Source organism: Gymnoscopelus microlampas, assembly GCF_963454915.1.
Source record: "Gymnoscopelus microlampas genome assembly, chromosome: 18".
NCBI lineage: Eukaryota > Metazoa > Chordata > Actinopteri > Myctophiformes > Myctophidae > Gymnoscopelus > Gymnoscopelus microlampas.
Genome location: NC_139955.1, coordinates 49,461,934 through 49,479,659, shown reverse-complemented (window position 1 = coordinate 49,479,659; position 17,726 = coordinate 49,461,934). Strand labels below are relative to the sequence as shown.

General features: G+C 40.3%; 1 protein-coding gene across 1 annotated transcript in view; it reads left to right on the top strand.

Moving 5' to 3' along the window:
- LOC311034142 (uncharacterized protein) overlaps positions 1-17,463 on the top strand; it is a gene marked incomplete at its 5' end in the record, with an annotated part of 308,082 nt that extends 290,619 nt beyond the window's left edge. Inside the window, 8 exons of the mRNA XM_084041889.1 lie at positions 2,566-2,670; positions 3,050-3,067; positions 6,709-8,554; positions 11,268-11,441; positions 13,490-13,663; positions 13,746-13,901; positions 15,208-15,269; positions 15,694-17,463. Coding sequence (XP_083898015.1) covers positions 2,566-2,670; positions 3,050-3,067; positions 6,709-8,554; positions 11,268-11,441; positions 13,490-13,663; positions 13,746-13,901; positions 15,208-15,269; positions 15,694-16,223 — 3,065 coding nt within the window. The 3' untranslated portion in view covers positions 16,224-17,463. The remainder of the gene's footprint in view (positions 1-2,565; positions 2,671-3,049; positions 3,068-6,708; positions 8,555-11,267; positions 11,442-13,489; positions 13,664-13,745; positions 13,902-15,207; positions 15,270-15,693) is intronic.
- Positions 17,464-17,726: the final 263 nt, after the last annotated feature.

The window sequence follows — 17,726 nt, the reverse complement described above, 5'->3', positions numbered from 1 at the left end:
AGGAAAATACAGCATGGCCATTCAATTAGCCTACAGTATGCATTATTTTATAATCTAATACTATCGATTGATATTTCGCAATATGTATGGAATGGAATGAAGAGATTTTAGGCTGTAGCGAACCCCACGTCCTACTGCACATATGCACGAGTAGTAGTTTTTTAATTTATTTTAAGTGTCCTGACTGCGTGGCATAACATACAGCCAGGCTGTAGTTAGTTATTTTTTCAGTATAATCCTAGATTCCTAGTGTTCATTTAAAATGAGATATTCCTCTAAATCTTGGTAGAAATGTAAAAAAAATCCGGCCAGCTCCCTTTTCAAATTACAGCCCCTGCCTTTACAAATCCCTTTGCACGTCCCTTGATCAAGTCATAGTGTAAAGTGGGTGGCCCACTTTATTACATTTGACTTGCCCAGTTATACTAAAATTTGGCACGGTGAGTTTAAATGAATTGTAATTTACAATGAGTTTACAAAATCAAAGAAATTACTACCATCCTAAAATAAACCCTAACCTCCTATGGCGCCGCTAAACTAACTAAAATACACAGGTACAATCCACACTTACAATACAAATGGGGCCGATGTGCAAAAATAGCAGGGCGCAAATATTTAGCAGACAAGTGCAACAATAACTTCACAAGTAAAGTGCAGGTGCTAAATAATAAAGTGTGTTATATGCTATAATAAATAAGACCAGTTAAAGTGCAAATACTGGGGGGAAAAGGTAGAGGGAAGCCAAGCCAGGAATCTTCACTGTTTGTCTACTTCGTATCACTGTATGAAATGACAGAAGCATGGGCCAGTTCATCTGTTCCCAGATAATATACTGTGTGCTGACTAGACGCAGTGGATATCACAGGCTTAGTGTGTTGCATGGATCAAAACGTACTCGGAAGGCAGCTTTCGCTGCCTACTGCTGGAGTTGCGCGTTGCAACACAATCCGTCACCCCTCCGTCGTCAGAGCACTCCAGGCCTTGCTCCGCTCCTTATATGGTGTTGGTTTCTCTGTATGGAGCCGTCCACCACCGTTCACTCTCTCTCTGTCTGTGGCTGGCAGTACGCACTCTCCCGTCTCTCTTGTCCTTCACCTCGGTTACACACTGGTCGCTTCACCTCGTTTACACACCGGTTAATGCACCAACCTGCTCCTCTCTGCTGTCTCCTTTTGAATGAACCGGGCTAATGTTCAAGCCAGGGACACCGCGCCTAGCCTGGTAAACCCTCCCTCCAGAAATCCCATTTCCATTTGTATTCTGGAGTGAGTCTGGCCTGAACGCCCATTGTGGGGGTTTCTAGTGCATTACCAAATAACCGAGCCTATCAGCGTCGTCGCTCATCGTTCTGTGATTGACAGCGACAGTTGGCCAATCAGGAGGCGAGTTCGAGTGAGCCCGAATGAAGCCGAGTGCTGCCTGAGTGCAGCCGACAAAACACGAACGGCAGCCATTGTTTTTGTGCGAGTGCCTTCACTTCTTACTTTGGTTTTAAAACGGTCTCAAACTTCATTTTTGAGGCACGGAATTTACTATTAAGATATCGTTTGTATAGAATTTAGTTGTTTAACTTCATATATGTGGTCAATTAATCATGACAGAGCCTATTTAAAAATATAAATATAGAGAACCGGCGGGGAGTGTACACGCATGTATCCCAATAAGGCAACCTATTTTGCGCATGGCGATCTCAAAAGTCCCGTTGCGTCACATAGTCTGGAGGTGGTAAAAATGAACTGCTGATTGGCTGAAGGGGAAAACGATCATTGGCTGAAGGGGTTGTCAGTCAACGGTATTACTCCCGCCCAACTCCAGCCCACAGCCAATATTGCAGAATGGGCGATCAGGCCAGACTCACTCCAGAATACAAATGGAAATGAGATTTCTGGAGGGAGGGTTTACCAGGCTACACCGCGCCCTGCTCACTCTCCGATTGGCTGCTGGTGACGTAATCTCTATATAATTGGGCCGTGGGGACCACGCCTGAGTGACCGTCAATGTCACAGCTGTTCTCTGTCAGTCACTCAGGTCGTGGTAAGTGGCTTAGGGACCAGGGGAAAAACATTGTCCATAGAAAACGAAAATAATAATACACAATTCATCACAATACATGCGTTACAGAAATTAAATATGATGAAAAGCACTCAGAAATAAATAATAGAAAAAAAAGAAAAAGTGCTCCTCGGAGCACAAGTCTCCGCCAGGTCAGGTACGTTATTCTGGCCTCCTTAAGAAAAAAGTCCCCCCCCCCGTTCTGTGTTGCCTAGAAAAGGATAATTGATTGAGGTCATGTGATCAGTGACATACGCAGGGTGTACTTTTGGCTCCGGCCAAAAGTACACCCTGCGTATGCCCCTTCTGTCTTCCTATTGGCTGACCTTTAAACAGCCAATGGGAACTCCGGTTCCCAGTGTCAAATACCTACGAAATTTGCTAGGCAGACTTAGACGGTCAAAGGCTGAAATTGCTTAAGCTATTTAGCCTAACTTTGCATCATGGACAGAACGTCGAGGGCCCGTTCATCGCTGTTTGCAGCTTTAATTATTATTATTATTATACCTACAGATAGAGGATCAACAGGAGCTAGAGGAAGACGAGGGATGGTTATTACTGTCGTCATGGTGACAGCAGCACTGGCAGGTTTAATCTGGAACATACTGAAGACAACTAGTAAGTCTTTAAAGGGATATGTTACTTTCAAACATGTGTGGGGTCATTTTAATGTCTACTCAGGCTTTTGTGTTTCACCCCAGACAGTTTTAAAATAATTAAAAGAATAAAATGAATGAAGAAAGTAATTGAAACACGGCCCCCCTTGTGTATTAGAAGGACAATATTAGTCACCAGAACCAAGGACCAGTGTTTTTGATGAATCTAACCATCTATGTATCTGTAATGATAATAATTCCGTATTAATATAAATCATACATCTATGTATGTATAATGGTAATACATCTATTTTAATATAAATCTATAATCATAATGTGAAGATGAAAATTATTATAGTGTCACACTGACCAATCACTGTCTCACTTCTATACTTTGACAGAACGAGACAAGCTAAGAGGTAAGTGTGTGTGTGTGTGTGTGTGTGTGTGTGTGTGTGTGTGTGTGTGTGTGTGTGTGTGTGTGTGTGTGTGTGTGTGTGTGTGTGTGTGTGTGTGTGTGTGTGTGTGTGTGTGTGTGTGATAATAAACGTTCAACATAAGTCAGATATGTAATGTGTCAGTAACAGTCTAGCATGTGGGCTCACATATCAGTCTGTGTGAAAATAACAATAGTGACTTTTATTGTTAAATTAGTTGTGACATTGTAATGTGATTCAAATGTTTGTTATCAGGGCGTCCTTGAAAAATCACACCCTGTGTGAAGGAAGCGGCGCCTTTGATGAGCCCTGTGAGCTCAAACATACGTGACAATATGTTTTGTGTCACGTGAAGCTTGACCAATTATGGACATAGGGACGGACATACACCCGGACATACACGGACACGGACAGTCCGAGCTTGCTCTCAATGGGTTTCCCTGAATAAATAAAGGAAAAGAAAGAAAGACTTGTTCTAAGGCCAGTACAGAAACATTACACAGAGCTACACAAAGTTATTCCAATCGATTTGTTGACAGCACTGGCCTCTTTTCCTTTCATCTTCAATGGAAAAATAATGATCTGAAACACTATAGCTGGGGATTCCTCATGGTTTTGTAGAAGGATATTGGGGGAAGTGGAACAGTCATGATTAATTGGCAGCAATCATGGAAAGAATCTCTGCTTATCGCCTCCATTTACTACCTCTAAAACCATGGACTCAAGTGAGTTGTCATCTCTGTGGAAAAAGTTTAATTTGGCCTGATTCACTAAGCTGTTATTAAATAGTGCCTAAATAAAGTGACTAAAGGGGTGCATATTTTTGACCGTAAACGTCATCACGCTTCAAAATGGACAGATCTACAAGCTTACGACATGGCGGTACGCACGCACTTGATAACTTGTAGATCAACTTGTAGAGTCCCTCACACTGAGCGTTAATAAAGTAAATAGCCTACTATCACACGTAATGAGAATAAGAAGTTAAAATACGTAAGTTAACCTCACAACCAACTTGGCAAGGATATTATTTAAGCCCTTTCTACTGAACAATTGTTCACTCACATTTGCCGACCTAAAAGGATGATGCTGGAATGTATTGGAGCTTTATTGATTACTGAGGGGATTCTGTCCTTTGGATGACTGTCCTATATCGGAATTGGAAATGGAGTAAAGGACACGGCAAGATTTCATCCATACTCTGTAAAATCATCAGATGGTAAGACTGCGAAATTAAAAACGCGACATTGGAGTTCGCATGAAACTTAAAACCCAATTGCCAAACTGTGGCCTCTGTTGGAGACTGGGTTTAAGACAACAGACAAATTGTGCTGGGGTTAAGACAACAGACAAATTGTGCAATGTAATAATTTGTAACCCTTCAGATCACACGTCTCCGCGCGTCCGTTGTATTGGTGAAATTAAGAGCAGACAAGACTTAAAATTAAGTGTATTTAATAATATAGCACTAAGTTAAAATAATTACAGATTGAATATAGAAATGTACTTAAGAGAGATCTCTGGGCTCCCAATCAACTGTCCTTAACAGCAACAAGTTACTTCGAGGTCAGTTCATCAGGTCTGAGACCCGCTATCTGTCCCTGGAGCCTATTTATAATATCCTATACATGTTATACTAAAAGTTATCAAAAGAAGTCGCTGTCGGTCCACCATGGTTTCTTCATCAGGGTAGACAAGTGGTCCCCCCCTGGCTGATTTACGGGTTTGAATGACGACCTTGGATCCACGGACCGAGTGCCTCGCACCTATGGAATGCAGCACATCCTCCCTACAGATAACAGTCTGGGCATACTGTCTCAATGCATCGGCCGGCAGTAAGCATCCCCATTGGTCCAGGTTCTCTACGGTGTTCACTCTCCATTCCGACATCTCACCACTCCGACTAGTGGCTTCCGCGTGCGGTTAGGGTTAGGGTTAGGGTTAGGTATAGGGTTCGTCAACGTCGGAAAGGCGACATGTCGGAAAGGAGAAATGCACCCGTTCTCTACAGGTCCAGCCGACGGCCTTGGTCTCACCAGCCTAGTCTGAGCACCTGGGAATGTCATACACCCTCCCCAAAAAATAGACGCAGCAGACACCATTGTATTCTCTCTCTAACCATGACGGTCCTAGACATTAGAAGTGAATTGTGTCTTCTGGGAGATAACACAGCGTTCTGCCATGCGAATAAATCATGTTTATCACAGTGACTGTATTTCTAAGGACATCATTCTAGCAAGGCAATAATGATTTCATAAGTTAATAATGTGTTTTCTGTTAGGGTCTATGCGAACAACAATACAACAGTACTCATGAAGACACACACATTTGCTCTTAACTGGGACTTGAAAAAACAGTAATAGTAAAAACGCACACATTGGCTCTTTAATCACTAGGGCTAAAAAAGGATATACATTGCCATATAGGGATATAAGTCATTTGCTCATAATAACTAAGGCTTAAAAAGGATATCAGTTGCCATATAAGGATATAATTTGCCAACACCTCACTTGCAGAAACGGCAAACACTAATTATTCAGCTCTAAATGCACCAACTGAAGACAAAAAAAAAACGGTTGAATTTGCATTATGTCTATAATATGCATCCAAGAAATAGATTGTAGTCTCCGTCCGTCCGTGTGTCCGTGTGTCTGTCAGTGAACAGCTAGTCTCCGGCACCGTTGGGCCGCTCGCAGTGAAACTGTGCACACACACTCCCTGGATTTTTCACATGGGCCTGTTATAGCGCCACATGGAGGCCGTTTTTTGCAAAACTTTTTTTTTAAAAGTACTCCTACAGATTTTGTCCAAACATCACGCTAAACGGGTCTTTAAGATGTTTCATATATTCCACTCCTTCAGATTTTATCAAAATTTCAAGTCGGTATATATCTTTATTGTCATGTGATCAAGACTGATCTGTTTGATCTTTCATATTCCATCCTGATTGGCTAAGGTTGACATCTAAAGTTTACAGGAGTGGCCCGTTTTGAACAAAATGCCGCAAATCATGAACGCAGCGTCCGATTTTTTATATTACTCCAAAAAAAATTGTCCAAACATCACGCAAATCGGTACACAATATCTCTATAGTAGTCAAGTGATCAAGACTGATCCGTCCGATTTTTCATATTCCATCCTGATTGAATTACCGAACATTGCTGGCCCACAATAACCTACCTGAACTGGCGGAGACCTGTGCTCCGAGGAGCACTTTTTCTAGTTTGACATCTTTTTTCTTTCTTTTTTATATGTGTTGACAAATGTTGGGCACATACATATTTTATTTGAGGTTTTGCACTATTGTAATTGATTTTGCATGAAGAATAAGGCATTCTAATGACATACGCAAGCTTTGGTCCCATGTAAGTAAGCCTCCGAGCAGACATGAGAAAGAGCGGCCCTCCGTAAAAGTTCATGGACAAAAAAAGATTGATGAATCAGGCTCGTAACGTGGGAAGTTGCGTAAATTCCTTTACATTAAAAATCTGGGCGTAAAAAGCTTAGTGAATCAGGCCCATTGTGTTATTGGTAAACTCTGGTGGGGGTGGGGGTACTCTCTCTCTCTCTCTCTCTCTCTCTGGATAAGCCTGTTAAAAATGGAACTGCTTTGTTCACTACAGGTCTGTTGATGAAAACGTCAGGTTATCTTGAAATTACTGACTATGAAGACCAGCTTCAACACAACATGGACAAGACATTTCTAAGTGTAAAATTGGGCACAGGGCCTGAGATCATGTTTGAAAACATATTCATCCCGCTCTACAATGTAGACATCAATGCCACAGACATCCACAGTCATCATGAGGTCAGACAGATGGAGATGAAGAAGGCAGGAGAGGAAAAAGAAATCCAACTCAGTGAAATCTTCAAAGACCCTTCTGGAAGAAACATAAGAACAGTGCTGACCGTTGGCTGTGCAGGAATTGGTAAAACGTTCCTCGTACACAAATTTATCTTTGACTGGGCCAAGAAATGTTTTCCCCAAGATCCACACATTGTGTTCCTGCTCAAGTTCCGCCAGTTAAATCTGCTCAAAGGACAAAACTTTAGTTTGGCAAAGCTAATTCACACATGCATCGAGGAAACTACATTTATTGAAGAAGACTTTCTTAACTACATCTTCAACGAATTGCAGAAGTCAGGAGACAACAACTACAGCCCCTTCAAAGTTATGTTTGTTATGGATGGATATGATGAAAATTCGACCCAGTTCGATTTCAATTCAGATTTTGGCCTCATGAAAGTGACAGATTCGTACCCAGTGGATGTTTTGCTTGTAAGTCTCATCAAGGGGGAGCTGCTCCCCTCTGCTCAAATCTGGATAACCTCACGACCTGCAGCAGCCAATCAGATCCCTGAGGACTTTGTAAACAGGATGACAGAAGTACGAGGGTTCATCAGAGATGACCAGAAGAAGGAGTTCTTCATAAAGACGTTCAGTGATGAGAACCAAGCCAGCTCAATCTACTCACACATCAAGGAATCAAAGATCCTCCACACCATGTGTGAAATCCCAGTATTCTGTTGGATCCTTGCTATTGTTGTGCAGAACATGAAGATGACAGACAAGCTGCCCAAAACCCTGACTGAGATGTTCTGCCACTTCCTGATGGGTGAGACCTGGCGGGAGAAGATGAAGAATCCTGCAGTAGATGAGGCAGACAAAGAGAAGCTCATAAAAGATGCAGGAGAACTTCTCCTGAAGCTGGGCAGGCTGGCGTTTGACCAACTGGACAAAGGAAACATCATTTTCTACCAGAAAGACCTGGAAGCTTGTGGTCTTGATGTGAACAAGGACTTGCTGTGCTCAGACTTTTGCACAGCGTTCTTCAAAGAAGACGGTCTGTTCTTCCTCCAAACAGTCTACTGCTTTATTCATCTGAGCATCCAGGAGTTTCTGGCTGCAGTCTACCTGTTCCACTGTTTCACTCAGAGGAACATGGAGGTCCTGAAGACCTTTCTGGAAGATGATGATTACAACAGTGACAGTTCCATGTCTGACTTCCTGAAGGCTGCTATGAAAAAAACCCTTCAGAGTGAGAGTGGACACCTGGACCTCTTTGTCCGCTTCCTTCATGGTCTCTCACTGGAGTCCAACCAGAGTCTGTTAGGAGGCCTGCTGGGTCAGACAGAGAACAGTCCAGAGGAGATCCAGAGAGCCATCAACAACCTGAAGGAGATGGACGATGACGAGATCTCTCCAGACAGATGTATCAACATCTTCCACTGTCTGATGGAGATGAAGGACCCCTCAGTAAGTGAGGGCATCCAACAATTCCTGGAGTCAGAGAGCAGATCAGGGAAGAAACTCTCTGAGACCCAGTGTTCAGCTCTGGCCTCCATGCTGCTGATGTCAGTGGAGGTTCTGGAGGTGTTGGACCTGAACAAATACAACATAATATTATCATCATATGTGCGGGGGCGACAGAGACTGGTCCCAGCTGTGAGGAACTGCACAACAGCCAGGTTAGTAGTCATCTGAATGTCAACATGTTATAGTAACTTTCACTCATCTCCATTCATACATTCAGAATAAATATACTAATAATAAACACACACACACACACACACACACACACACACACACACACACACACACACACACACAGAGACACACACAGACACACACACACACACAGGGGGAGGGGGATGGAAAAAGAGAGGGAGAAGGAGAGGGACAGAGAATCATCACATTATAAAAGACACTGGTCAAACCGGTTGTTCATTCTGCAGTGTTTATGTCTATCAGCGGTTCTCAAACTTTTTCATCTCAAGGACCCCAAATTAATGAACCGTATTTATATGAATTAATATGTATTTGGCCACAGACCCACATCTGAAAATATTTTGCCAGGGACCCCCATACAAGATTTTTGTTTACATTTTTCATAATATCCCACACTTTTCTTTTCTTTAAAAAAAAAAGATTGCTTTATTTCATTTTTAATAGTCAATCTACAAGCTCACAATGTGCTTGTAGATCGGCTATTTTCAAAGAGCTGATGTAGGGTTACAGGGTTAAACCCATTCTTTTACAAGCTCATAGATGCACCCGATGCCGCTCATGAGCTTGTAGATCTGCAATTTTTGTATACTCAAACTATAAAATATGGTTAAAGTGGTTAAAATGATTGTGATGCTACATTAACTAATTTTGCTGGGGACCCCTTGGAACCCCCTCAAGGACCCCCGGGGGTCCTCAGACCCCACTTTGAGAACCACTGATGTAAACAACACAGGTGATGTAATACAGCCTTGAGGTGCTCCAACATTAGTCCTTATCAGAGAGGAAAGTGATTCATTTATCTTTACTATCTGTGTTCTGTTTGTGAGACAATAATTATACCATACATGAGGTTAGAATCAGAGTGAATTCATCCTTTAATATTAGTCTCTATCTAGAACTACTGTCTAATCCTACATCACCAACTGTATCTACTGTAACTACTGTAACTACTGTAACTACTGTAGCTACTGTATCTACTGTAACTACTGTATCTACTGTAACTACTGTATCTACTGTAACTACTGTATCTACTCTAACTACTGTAACTACTGTAACTACTGTAACTACTCTATCTACTGTAACTACAGTAGAAGAAGAAGTGTCAGGTGTTCAGCTCAGAGAACATGATAAAGTGAATGTGGAACGTCTGAGTCTGACAGCAGATATCCTCACAGGGTGGGGGGGGGGGGGTATTTATCACTTTATTGAAGCCAAAACATAAGAGATATTAATTAAACACTGAAGACCTCAGAGAGGAGACGCAACGCAACGCAACGCAACGCAACGCAACGCAACGCAACGCAACGCAACGCAACGCAACGCAACGCAACGCAACGCAACACAACACAACACAACACAACACAACACAACACAACACAACACAACACAACACAACACAACACAACACAACACAACACAACACAACACAACACAACACAACACAACACAACACGACACAATTTAGCAGTGGTGTAAAGTAATTAAGTACATTTACTCAAGTACTGTACTTAAGTACAATTTTGAGATACTTTTATTTTACTGGAGTATTTACAATTGTCTATACTTTTACTTCTACCCCACTACATCTCAGATGCAAATATTATACTTTTACAATTATTTGAAAACTTTATTTACTAGTTACTTTGCAGATATAAATTATTACATTATAAAACATACACTTTAGCCCTATTTCATACCTAGGCTATTTGAAAAGAAAAAAAAATAGCCGATCTACAAGCTCACAACGCATCGCATCGCGATGCGTTGTGAGCTTGTAGATCGTCTATTTTAAAACATTTTAGTACTTTTACTTTTGGTACTTTAAGTACATTTTGATACCAATACTTTTGTACTTTTACTCAAGTACATTTTTAATTCCAGACTTGTACTTGTAACAGAATACTTCTACATTGTAGTATTGATACTTTACTTAAGTAAAACATTTTTCCACCACTGCAATGTAGTCATTTATCAGATGCTCTTAATCCAGAGTGATTTACAGTAATCAGGTAAACACAAGGTAATACATCTAATACATAGAAATAGTAATCTAGGATCACAGGTAAACCATGAACCTATCATCAGTCTAAACAGTAGAATATAAAAACAAAATCTGTACATTAAAACTAAACACACTATAGGATACCAGATCTACAAATGAACCTGCCATCTGTCTGTATAACATGCTGTCTAAATCCTTGGTTCTTAAAGTGGGGTCTGAGGACCCCCAGGGGTCCTTGGAGGGGTACCAGGGGGTCCCCAGCAAAATCTACAAGCAAATCTGCAGATCTACAAGCTCATAGCGCGGCACCGAGTGCCGCGCTATGAGCTTGTAGATCTGCTATTTTGGAAAAAGCTCAAAATATGTTTGAGTTGGGGGGGTCCACAGCCAAATACTTATCATTTTGGGGGTCCTTGACATGAAAAGGTTTGAGAATCACTGTTTTAAACAATGGTCATTACTTGTTTACTCACTTTAATGAGGAATTACCAAGTTACTAAATACATCAATGTAAGTTACATGCTTTAACTTAGTTCTCTGTTCTTACTGACATCCTGTTAATGTCTGGAGAACTACATAGATAGAAGATCTCTTAGTTTACTTCCTTCACAGTGAACTGTGACTGATCTGTTTTGATCATCTCTGATTTTACATTTAATCTGTCATTACAGACTTGTTGGCTGTGACCTCCAGAAGGAACAGATTGAAGTTGTGGCTTCAGCTCTCAGTTCTAATCCATCTCATCTACGCCACCTGGACTTAAGTTCTAACAAACTGGACCTGGACCTGCTGTCTCTGCTGGAAGCTGCACTGAAGAGCCCACACTGTAGATTGGAGACTCTAAGGTCAGATGAATTTACATGAATTATTTTCATCAGTGAATTACAGTATAATATTATAATATGAATACTGTGTTGATACTTCTTTTGATTATAGTGAATAAGGTTGTCATAGTAACACATTGACTAGAATAATGATAAGGTACAGTGACTATAGTATGTACATGTTACAATTACAATTAGCACTTACATGCATTCACCCACAATCACTGCAATTTGTATTTTTACATGTTGAGCCTCTGACACTTATCACATTAAGACCTGAGGCGATTCTTAAAAATGTTTTCTAAATCCTAAACAGTTTTTTGAAAAATATCTTTTCAAAAAATCACGATTTTTCAAAAATAGCAGATCTACAAGGTCATAGCGCGGCATTCGGTGCCGCGCTATGACCTTGTATATCTGCTATTTTTCCATAGCCAAATAAATCTTAAAGTGATACAGATGCTTTCCAGGTCTTAATATTGAAACCTTTATTTATTCTCAAAGATCATTCATCACTCATTTACAATGCTGCTGAGATTACACACACAAACATCAACTATTAAGACACATACAGATACTGTCTAAAACACAGAAACAACACAATAAGACATAACAGAAAACTAGTAAGTTAAAACAGTTACATAGTGAGGTAGAGAGATGTAAGAGCAGGTTATTAAATAAAGGATATTGAGGCATTAATGTTTATCATGAGTTGTAGATTGTTCCATGAAATAAGAACATTTTAGCAGAAAGCAGATTTTCTCAGTTCAATCTCAAGTGTAAGTCTGTTGTTTGAGTGGATTCACATTTATATTCAGACACAGAGTAACATGTGTCTGTCTGTCAGTGTGGAAACAATATTATGATGTTTGACTAAGTAAAAGTAGCAATACCACAATACAGTAATACAGTAATACAGTAATACAGCAATACAGTAATACAATAATACAGCAATACAGTAATACAATAATACAATAATACAATAATACAGTAATACAATAATACAGTAATACAGTAATACAATAATACAGTAATACAGTAATACAGCAATACAGCAATACAATAATACAATAATACAATAATACAATAATACAGTAATACAGTAATACTAAACTAGTAAAAGTCGTAATACTCGTTTACTAGTAAAAGTATCAATACCACAATATAGTAATACTCGTTAACTAGTAAAAGTCCTGCATTAAACATTTTACTTAAAGGGATATTTCACTTTAAAAAAAACTTTGGGTAATTTTATTGTCTACAAACGCTTTTGTGAGCCCCCCAGACCGTTTTTAAGTTGCTTGATTCAGTATTTAGTTATTTGATATTCATTTAATCAGACACGGCCCCTTCCTATACAAACCCATTATAACTTCAAACTCCATTTTTGTTAGATTCATCAAAAACACCTGTCCTTAGTTCTGGTGAAAAATGTAAAGAATTAAATACAATAAAAAAATAAAATAAAATAAATGAAAAAAGTAATCAAAAAAGCACGGCCCCTCGCGTATTAGGAGGTCAGGGTGCGTCACCAGAACCAAGGACGGGTGTTTTTGATGAATCTAACATGTTAAAAATGGAGTTTGAAGTTATAATGGGTTTATATAGGAAGGGGGCGTGTCTGATAAAATGAATATCAAATATCTAAATACTGAATCAAGCAACTTAAATGGTCTGGGGGGCTCACAAAAGCCTGAGTAGACGATAAAATGACCCAAAGTTTTTTTGAAAGTGAAATATCCCTTTAAGTAAATGTAGGAGCCATTTCATTTGATTTATTGTTTTGTTGACTAAATGGCGCCCCCACTGGTTGCATTGGAAAATGGCACCATGGTTCTCTGTTAATCTATTAACAGCTGTGTAGCAGAAACACACACACACACACACACACACACACACACACACACACACACACACACACACACACACACACACACACACACACACACACACACACACACACACACACACACACCTGACCTGTCCATCATCTGTCCTTTGACCTGTTCATCTGTTGTCAACCTGTTGATGTTTACAGATTTTTCATTGTTTTATTTTTTTCCATTCAGACTGAATAACTGCTGGTTGTCACAGAGATGCTGTGAAGTTCTGGCCTCGGCTCTCAGCTCCAATCCTTCTCATTTGAGAGAATTAGACGTGAGTTGGAACAGAATTCTGGATTCTGGAATTGAACTTCTCTGCGTTGGAGTGAAGAGTCCACATTGTCACCTGCAGACCCTGAGGTAAATCATGTTTTCTTCTCTGTGTGGATCTGTACTTCATGAACACCAACAGCAGTTTGTTAACGTGTTTATTTCTCTGCAGGTTGTCAGGCTGTGGGATCACAGAGGAAGGCTGTTCTTCTCTGGCTTCAGCTGTGGCCCTCAACCCCTCCCATCTGAAGCATGTGGACCTCAGCTGTAACCACCCAGGAGGAGATGCTGTACAGACACTGCTCTCAGCTGGACTAGAGACTGTCAAGTGAGTAGATTTAGACTGAGTCCATGTTGGTTAGTGCAGCCATTCCCTTGTTTCATGTTCCAGTGGCTAGACAGGTACTTCATGCTTTGTATTTATATATATTTAGTTAATACTATATACTCAACAAATGAATAATGATAGATTTATGCCACCTATATTTAATTGAATAATATACAGTATATTATAACATAATACTTCACATTGTCAGCTGTCATTTGGTCAATTTAACCTATTATAGAGGAGTCAGTGTTTTAACCACATGATCTATATTCAGGGTGTGTCATAATAGTCAAGCATTCATCAAACATTGTGAAAATAGCAGATCTACAAGCTTGTATATTGGCTGTTCTGTAGGGCAGTAGAGTGGAAAAATGAGACGACAAGTATAGAGCCCTGTGGGACCCCTGTCAGTGAAGTATACAGGGTATAATATACTGTAAATGATAAATCTACATCAGTGTGAAACATTAAAAGATGAACAGCTGCTCTCACTTTAGTTTGACAACAACTAGTCCATACCCAGAGATGTGTGTTCCTCTGACTCCATCTGTACATACACACACACACACACTCACACACACTCAGACAAAACTGACCACACTTTGTGACTTTGGAAGCCAACCTTAGCCAATGAGGATGGAATATGGAAAATCGGACAGATCTGTGTTGATCACATGACTATAGAGATACTGTGTAGCGATTTGCATGACGTTTGGATAAAATCTGTAGGAGTAAATGGGTTTTGCACAAATCGGCCTCCTGGTGGCGCTATAACAGGCCCATGTGAAACATTTGGGGCAGAGGTTCTGAATTGGCATCCAACGGTGCCGGAGATTAGCTGTCCACAGATGGACACACGGACGGACGGACAGACAGACAGACAGGGGGTAAAACACAGGCTACTCTCGCCATGCCTTTCGGCCTGGTGGAGACAATAACAATTCACGTTGTGAGCTTGTAGATCAGGAACTATAATTAAGGCCTCCTCATATCAGCTCTGATATAGAAAATAAAGGGGAAATCAAACTTATTTTGGGAAAGGTTTTTAGATGTGATTTCAATCATTCTAACATTCTATGGAAACATAAATGTTTCAACTGATTTACACACACGCTGTAGCAGTTTGATTCAACATGACAAACCATCCAAGATGTCCTGGATTTAACTTTATAAAATGTGTTCTGTTTGATTTAATGTTGTTCTTTGATCTGCTTTGTTGCTGTTTTTAACTTGTTCTGTAAAGCACTTTGTAACTTTGTTATGAAAAGCTCTATACAAATAAATACATTATCATTACTTCCTACAGTGTGAATCATGGAGGAGAACACTGGATAGATCACTGGATTAATCCTCAACTCCTTACAAGATGTGAGTGTCTGTCTGTCTGTCTGTCTGTCTGTCTGTCTGTATGTCTGTGTCTAACGTGTCTGTCTGTCTGTCTGTCTGTCTGTCTGTCTGTGTCTAACATGTCTGTCTGTCTGTCTGTCTGTCTGTCTGTGTCTAACGTGTCTGTCTGTCTGTCTGTGTCTAACATGTCTGTCTGTGTGTCTGTATGTCTATTATGTCTGTGTCTAACTTGTCTGCCTATCTGTCTAAACGTGTCTGTCTAATTTCTCTCTCTCTCTCTCTCTCTCTCTCTCTCTCTCTCTCTCTCTCTCTCTCTCTCTCTCTCTCTCTCTCTCTCTCTCTCTCTCTCTCTCTCTCTCTCTCTCTCTCTCTCTCTCTCTCTCTCCTCTCCTCTCCTCTCCTCTCCTCTCCTCTCCTCTCCTCTCCTCTCCTCTCATCTCATCAGATCTCCATCCTCTCACTCTGGACCCAAACACAGCAAACAGAAAACTCTGTCTGTCTGAGGACAACAGGAAGGTGACATGGGGGGAGGAGCTTCAGTCGTACCCTGATCATCCTGACAGATTTGATGAGTATGGACAGGTTCTGTGTACAGAGGGTCTGACTGGACGCTGTTACTGGGAGGTAGAGTGGAGTGGATGGGTTGATATAGGAGTGTCTTACAGAGGAATCAGCAGGAGAGGAGAGGATAGTATGCTTGGATTCAATGACAAGTCCTGGTGTCTGTACTGTGGTGCAGATAGTTACGGTGTCATTCACAATAGTAGGTTCACTGTCCTCCCTGTCAGTCCCTCTGGCTCTAACAGAGTATCTGTCTATCTAGACTGGTCTGCTGGTACTGTGTCCTTCTATCACAGGTCCTCTGACTCACTGACACACCTGTACACGTTACAGAACACATTCACTGAACCTCTCTACCGTGGGTTTGTGCTTGGTGGTGTCTCCTCCTCAGTGTGTCTTTGTGAGGACAGATAATGTCTCTGTGGTGGTGGAAAAAGTACTCAATTGCTTTACTTAAGTAAAAGTATCAATACTGCAATGTAGAAATACTCTGTTACAAGTAAAAGGCCGGAATTCAGAATTTACTTGAGTAAAAGTACAAAAGTATTGGCATCAAAATGTACTTAAAGTACCAAAAGTAAAAGTACTCATTATGCAGAATGTCCCATGTCACAAGTTTTCAAATGTTTAAAAATAGCAGATCTACAAGCTCACAATGCGTCGCATCGCAACGCACTGTGAGCTTGTAGATCTGCTATTTTCAAATGGCCAAAAAGTTTACACCGAAATGTAGGTTTTGTAATAATAATCAAAATCTACAAAGTAACTAAAGGTTTTCAAATAAATGTAGTGGAGTAAAAGTACAATATTTTGATCCGAGATGTAGTGGAGTAGAAGTAAAAGTAGCCTATTGGAAATTAGAAATACTCAAGTAAAGTACAAATACCTCAACATTTTACTTAAGTAGAGTACTTAAGTAAATGTACTTAGTTACTTTCCAACCGCTCTGTGTGGACGTGTCCTTGAGCAAGACACTTAACCCCTTACTGTGTGTCTGGTGAGTTGATGGCACAACGCTAACGCTACCAGTTGAACCACATGAACCCTAGCCTCTCTATTGTGGACATGTCATCATAGAAAATAACTGATCTATAAGATCACTGTGAGCTTGTAGATCGGCTACTTACAGAGGAGAGATTTGGTGTAGAGCAGTGGTTCTCACACTGTTTAAATACAAGGAAAACCCAGAACTCTGAGAGTAACAAATGGAACCGTGTAACTTACTGTCCAGTTGGCAAGAAGTCAAATTGGTAAAAATGCCTTTTCTTTCAAAGCTCCTTCAGATTGGAATAATTTACCGGTTAATATCAGATCCACTTTTTAAATGTCTTCTTACTTTGAAGTTGTTGCTCTTGTTATCGATAAACCTGCCTTCATACATGACGCCATACTTTATTATTTTCACTTCTAATTCTCTAAATACTGTTCTTTAGTCACTGTGTTGAACATACCATTTTCAGAATGTGTTATATTACTGGATTTGATGCATCTTAAGGCTGTGATGTTTGTCAAGGTTCATAATGTTATTGTGTGTCTGTTTTTGTTTGGTTTGTCTAGTTATTTGTTTTGTCTACTCTGTGTACATGTAACCATTGTGACATGTATTTATGTTGAGACCTCCTGTAAAACCAGATGGCATCTCAAGGGGTTTATCCTAATAAAGAAACTTGAATCATCAACCAAATGGTCCAGTTGAGGGTCCATTTGGTTCCATTTGTTACACTCTGAGAGTTACAGACCTGTAAGCTCATATCCGCACTATGAGCTTGTAGATCTGCTATTTTTGAAAAATCTTTAATTTCAAACATGTTTTTACTCAAGTCTTTGCTTCTGGGGGTCCCTGGCACAAAACATCTTCAGATGGGGGTCCGTGACCAAATGTATATCAATTTAAGGGTCCTTGGCATGAAAATTGTT